The following is a 6,331-nucleotide window of genomic DNA, read 5'->3' as shown; positions in this document are numbered from 1 at the left end:
AAGTTTAATTTTGCCAAACATTTTTGTTTCCTATTAAAATGTTCATGTCATTTTTAGTTCATGAATATGGTGAATGACATTGTTTTTAAAATGTGTGCATTTATAGTACAAATACTGCCTCCACCCTATATAAGTTGTAGCCATTTTAAGAATAAATGAGACTTGAATGGAATTCTGCCTTGCCTCCATCTCTCTTTTCTCTTGCCCAGCCCTCCATCTCTGTCCCCTCTCCAGGCGAGGCCCACGTACCAATCCGCGGGATGGATCAAGTGGCGCCCAACCGTGGGGCAGACCTGGCATGAGGGGTAACGACACAGGACCATTCACGGGGATAAAGCGCCAGCCAGCATGACTGTTTTGGGACTTCGTTCCTGTGATCTGTGTGGACGGCCTCCTTACGTCTCACCTGAATCACGGCAGGTGAACAGGATTAGCATGGGGCAAGCACTTAGATAGCATGAATTGTTCGTGAATGGCCTCAGGAGGCACTCAAGATTAGAAGGATTAAGGTTAAGACAAAAGATTTGATACAGTACTTTCAGTTTATACATTCAGTGTGTCCATGGTTCCTCCTAGAGGGCACCATTGGTTCAAACAGGTAGAAAAGAGTAGGACATGCTCTTAAAGACTATTATAGGTTTGCCCAAAAAAGATTCTGGAAACCGCCTTTTCATATTGGATTTTAATCTCTGAGCTGCAGGCACAACGTCGCACAGATCCCCAGGTCGCAGAGACACTTGCCCAGGGTGAGGCTGCGTTAGCTGCCTCCCACAATTGTACTCTGCCACCACCAGACTTATCTAAAGCACCCAGCCCTCCAGGCTCTGTGGTCCTTGATATCCCAGAGCTTTTTCATGATAGCGACTTGCTGCCACCTCCTTTTTCTGGAGGCCACGAGGGTACTCAAAATGGCATGCACTGCCCCAGTACTCAAAATGGCGTGCACCACCCTGATACTCAAAATGGTGCCACCACACTCCCTCCTCTGTACCGCCCTATCTACCCTTTAAATGGGAGCTTAGTCGCTAGAATGACCAAGAGATGGTTTGGACTTGGGTAGGATCAGGAAGTCCATGGTTTGCGCCCACACCCTGTTGGTTCTTTCTGGGACTCCAATGTCCCAGACAAAGTCAATTCTACCTTTTTCCTGCAGCAACAGGGGGCAGATCATATTGTAATTCCCTGGGAGAATATTTTTGTGCTCACTGGGGCTTTGAAACAGTTGCAACAAGATGGCAACACGCCTTCCCTGATAAACACCTTAAACTGGCATTGGGGTCACTGGGGTGCAGCCTAGATGACTACCCACCGGCCAATCAAAGACCCTGTCAGGTTCTAAATATCACTGTTGCCACTCCTGAAGACCCTGGCTGGCTGACAGGACGCACCTGGGGACTTCGAGTCTATGAATCAGGCAAAGACAAGGGAAATCTTATTCTCATAAAAATGGTTCCAGTACAGATTTCATCCATGCCCATAGGCCCAAATCCTTCTCTAAAGCCAAAATATAATCCAAATCCAAAATAAAATCAGTCTAATACAGATCCTGTTACTGCTGTTCAAACAACCACAGTAAGTCACCCAACCATAAGCGTTTCTCAAGCCCCCTCACACCAAGCAGATCACATACCTGTCCCTCAATACTCACATTATAACCTATTCAGTTTGATTAAAGGGGCATACATGGCTTTAAATCATACCCAACCTGATCTCACCCAATCCTGTTGGTTATGCTTTGCTGCTCATCCCCCATATTATGAAGGAAAGGCCCTCAATTTAACCCTTAACAGTTCTTCTAGCTCATCTGCCTGTGACTGGGGCAATCACCACAAGCTGACTCTCCCTGACATCTCAGGTAGAGGGACTTGTCTTGGGGACTCCAGCCATCCACCAGCACTGGCAGCATGACTCTGTGCCCAGCTTCATTCAGAGTTCAAGCCAAATAATTACCTCATTCCACCCCCAGGAACGTCTTGGGCCTGCAATTTTGGCCTCTCTCCCTGTATAGCAACTACTGTTTTTAACAAGTCTACAGATTTTTGTGTTCTTGTACAGGTTCTTCTTCACATAACCTGCCACCCAGGAGCCTACTACCTCCAGGCATCGCAGACCGGCTATATATATAAGAGAGAACCCACGACACTCACCTTAGCTGTATTAATAGGGTTAGGAGTCACAACAGGAATAGGAACAGGGACTACAGCTCTAGTGTTGGGAAATCAGCATCTAGCTCAATTACAGGCAGCAGTAGATCAAGATTTAAAAGAAATAGAAATATCTGTGATGGCTCTACAGGTGTCTCTGACATCTCTATCTGGGGTAGTCCTAGAGAACAGAAGAGGGCTAGACCTCCTATTTATGAAGGAGGGTGGCTTATGTGCTGCCCACAAGGAACAGTGTTGTTTTTATGCTGACCACTCAGGAATCGTCAGAGAGTCCATGAATAAACTAAGAGAGTGCCTCAAAGAGAGAGAAAAGGAGCGCCTCAGAGAAACCACCTTCTCTTCCATGTGGGGGGGGGGCTTTTCCCTTACATTGCCCCCGTCTTGAGACCCCTAGCTTCCTTGCTGTTACTGCTTACTGCAGGACCTTGTATTTTTCAGAGGATCATGATGCTCATTAATAACGTTAATAACAGGATTGACACATTTATGGCAAAGCCCATTCAGGTACATTACCACTGGTTGGAAATGGCAGAACAACAAACTTATCGGGAAAGAACACCCACCAACGGCCCACATGATACTGTGGCCCAAATGCCCTAGGGAGTGGACAGGCAGCCAGAGATGGGCAACTAGGACACATATGTTGTGCCATCAGCCACCTAAGACAGGCCCAGGACCAACAGCTGTCCTGTAGGCCCAGGATGGGTAAGGCTTGATTGGGTTCATATGAGGAGTCCTTGACCCAAGACAGGCGCTGTCCTCTCAGGGCCTGCCATATTCCTAAAAAATATATAATAATAAGGGAGGAGATGTAGGGACTGGCTCAGAATGGCTGCTGCTGCCCTGCCCCTCCCACCTGAGGGCATTTTGTGTGTCAGCCTACATTTCCCATGATCCTCCCCTTGCCTACAGTGTGCATGCCGTGAGCAACTTCCCGCCTCAGCCTACATCTCCCATAATCCTTTCCTGCTTACACCATATATCCAGATGTGACGATTACCTAACAGATAACACTCCATGCCCTCTTCCTGCCCCATTGGCCAGCCTCCACCCTATATAAGTTGTAGCCATTTTAAGAATAAAAGAGACTTGAAAGGAATCCCGCCTTGTCTCGGTCTCTCTTTTCTCTTGCCCAGCCCTCCATCTCCATCCCCTCTCCAGGCCAGGCCCATGGACCGATCCGCGGGGCGGATCATGTACACAGATACTGTATGTTTGGGTTTTCAGTTTCTTTGTGAGTAACTTTAATTTTGTCTTTCAAAAATGTTCTCTTTATCTGCCGTTGGCTTTATTTGTATAACTGTGTTTTCCTATTGGAGTGTCATTTTCCATTTCTCCAATAAATAATGATGTGAAGAGCATTTTTATATATTCCTTAGCCATTTGCATGTATATCTTTTTATGTGCTCATTGATTCTTTTGCATTGTTTTCCTGCTTTCCACTGTGAATTTAGGGGTGCTCCTAAATTCGATACAGATATCATGGAATTAATTATATTCTGCCCTGCACTTGTTCCATTCTATTGTTCTTATAAACACTGTCATCACTAGTATTATATCTTTTTCATTTGTTGAATTGGCATGGTAGTGCATGTCTGTAACCCCATCACTAGTGAGACAAAGGCAGGAGGATCATTGTGAGTTCAAGAACAGCATGGGCTACAAAATAATCTCAAGGGAAGCCTGAATTGCATAGTCAAATCCTGTCTCAAAAGACAAAAAAAGGAAAGGAAAGAGCTAGATAACACCCTTGTCATATTTAAGATTTAGGGATGTCTTTATCAACGACTTCAAAATCTTGTCCTTCAAATGTTATCAACAAGCAAAATAGGACCCCATTTCCAAGTGTCAACAATTGGGTCATAGCCAAATTTAGGAACTTAATTTACTAATGTAGGCACCTGCCTTAAGTCAAATTGGAGCTAATCCTAGCAAGGCAGACTGTAGTTTAGAAGCTTAATTTATTTTAGAGACAAAACCCTGTATGTGGCCTCCCTCTATTGTTCTATGCAGCTGGCTCCAGTCAACCTTCTAATAAATGATAAAGGAAACCCGCTGGGAGAAAGTGACAGATTTAGAGCAGGGATCTCCAAAGCCTCAGCCAAGAGTATCCTGGGTGCTCCTGAGACCATGCATCCAGAGGGAAGAGGGCCCACAGCCCAAGAACCTGCAGTCAGCTAGCATTAGAGTCAACACAGAGTGGAAGCTGCTTCCTACCCAGGACTCTGAGGGGAAGTCCCAGGGCTCCCTGGCTGGGACATGTGTAAGGTATAACCTACTCCACTCTATGTCTGTTGCTGTATGTAATCAACAGCACCACTTTCACCCTCAGATGTCTCCCACTTTGAATGATAAATTAGAGGCTCACTCTCAAATATGACAATATACATCCCCGTATTTTCTTTCTGACCTGGTGCCAATACTTTGAAAAAGCTGGTGATTTTATAACATGAAGGAAAATTTTGACTGGGTGACCCTGTCACATGAAACATACATGATCCTGTAATTTTTCCCGAGTCCCACAGTGTTCCTACATAGAAATAGACATACGTTTAATAGCTTGTGTAGACAGTCTTTATATACATAGTAAGTGAATGAAACAGTGAAACAGGTAAAAAATGGATGTATTCAATCAGTCTAGCAAGAATTTCTTAGTCTTTCGACTCAGTACTTGTTATCCACAAGCTTTATTATTGGGAAATCCAGAACTTTCCCCATATTTCATACCTCAGCTCTTGCCAAATGCGAAAGTATGGTAGCCTAAGAAATCGGGTTGTTTCCACACATCACCTAGGGTGTGGACAGTTCATTCCCCCTGTGCTTTTGATGTTCACCCTCCAGCCACCCTGCATCTGCTGTGGGAGCCCACACTCACACCGGCAAACAGAATCCCTAAACAAGCTTCCTTCCCCATCCTATGTGCAGAGTCATCCAGGGATTTTGCTTCTGCTGCGTATTGTTTCATTTTTTTTTTCTTTCCAAACCCTCAGATGGTGTTCATATTTGATATCTTCTGGAAGAATGGAGACCTTTATAAGCCTCATGAAGCACTTCCTCTATAGAAAGCCTGTTTCAATCAAAGATCTAAAGCATGTTTTGATAGTAGAAAAAACACAATCAGACACACAGAAAGAATGTAGAGTTCATTATGTAGCATACCAGGACCCTCCACTGACCATATTTTGCCCATGCTTGGGTCCAGAACCACATTCTTTGAGCATTTCCCAAATACCATTGCTTGAGTTATCCTCATTTCTATTGACTATCCTGTTGAATAGGGTTTATTTTCTGACCTGACTGGAAGCAACCACTGCACCAGCCTCACATCCCTACCTCTATAGGAAGGAAGGGCTGCTCAGAACCTGGGGAGACTGGGAGGTACTGAGAATTTGTAGGGACAGGATATGTCTATGTGAGGCTGTGGCTTCACTGCTGGCACAGAGATACACGGCCGAGTCTTCCAGCTGCACGGGCTGGATCTTCATAATGAATTCTGATCTGACTTTCTCAGCTGAGAATCTATCCATGAAAAAGTCTGCCATTTCTGTGGGATTCTTGTCAATAAGATAAACCATAAACTCCATTCCTTTTTCTGCAGTCTGTCGGTACCAAGAGATGTACTGGTGACCAGAAATGGGGTCACAACTTAGAGTCACAGCCAGTCCCACTTCAGTAATCTTGTGGCTGGGAGTTTGCTTGACCCCTGGTGCCATGTGTCCTATGGAGACACACAAAAAAAAGAGAATGTGGTGAAGCATTGGAAGCACGTGTAGGGAAGGCAGAATGGGAAAATGTAAGCACTCCCAGTTCTCACCTGCTCCCAGGAGACCAAAGATCACCCAGTAGGGGAGGATACTGTCCATGGTAGGACTCATAGGTCTGAGGTGTGTCCCAGTTGGGACTCTGATTGTTAGCAGTGCAAAGGAAGAGATCTGGTGATGTCACAGCCTGTGCTGCACCCACAGACTCAAGGGTGTACCATAAAAACAGGAGCTTAAATGCAATAATGGACATGAGAAGCCCCACGGCTGTTTCCAAAGTGTCCTGTAGTGTGTGCCTTATATTAAATTGGGCCCCTGATGGGGCCTCCATCATACTACAGTCTTCAGAACAGCAAGCCAGTGTATTAGACCTGAATGGAAGACCTCATTTCTGGTCACCAGTAT

At 45.2% G+C, this 6,331-nt stretch overlaps 1 gene segment (V, D, J or C); it reads right to left on the bottom strand.

Moving 5' to 3' along the window:
* Positions 1–5,500: 5,500 nt before the first annotated feature.
* On the bottom strand, positions 5,501–6,100 carry LOC101788574 (T cell receptor beta variable 7-2-like). The segment is given in 2 exon segments: positions 5,501–5,883; positions 5,980–6,100. Coding segments are annotated over 2 exon segments (444 nt in total).
* Positions 6,101–6,331: the final 231 nt, after the last annotated feature.

Source organism: Cavia porcellus, unplaced genomic scaffold (genome assembly GCF_034190915.1).
Source record: "Cavia porcellus strain 051 isolate PalLab524CR breed Dunkin Hartley unplaced genomic scaffold, mCavPor4.1 scaffold_6, whole genome shotgun sequence".
NCBI lineage: Eukaryota > Metazoa > Chordata > Mammalia > Rodentia > Caviidae > Cavia > Cavia porcellus.
Note: the sequence above shows the minus strand (reverse complement) of the source record. Positions and strands in the feature narration are given on the sequence as shown.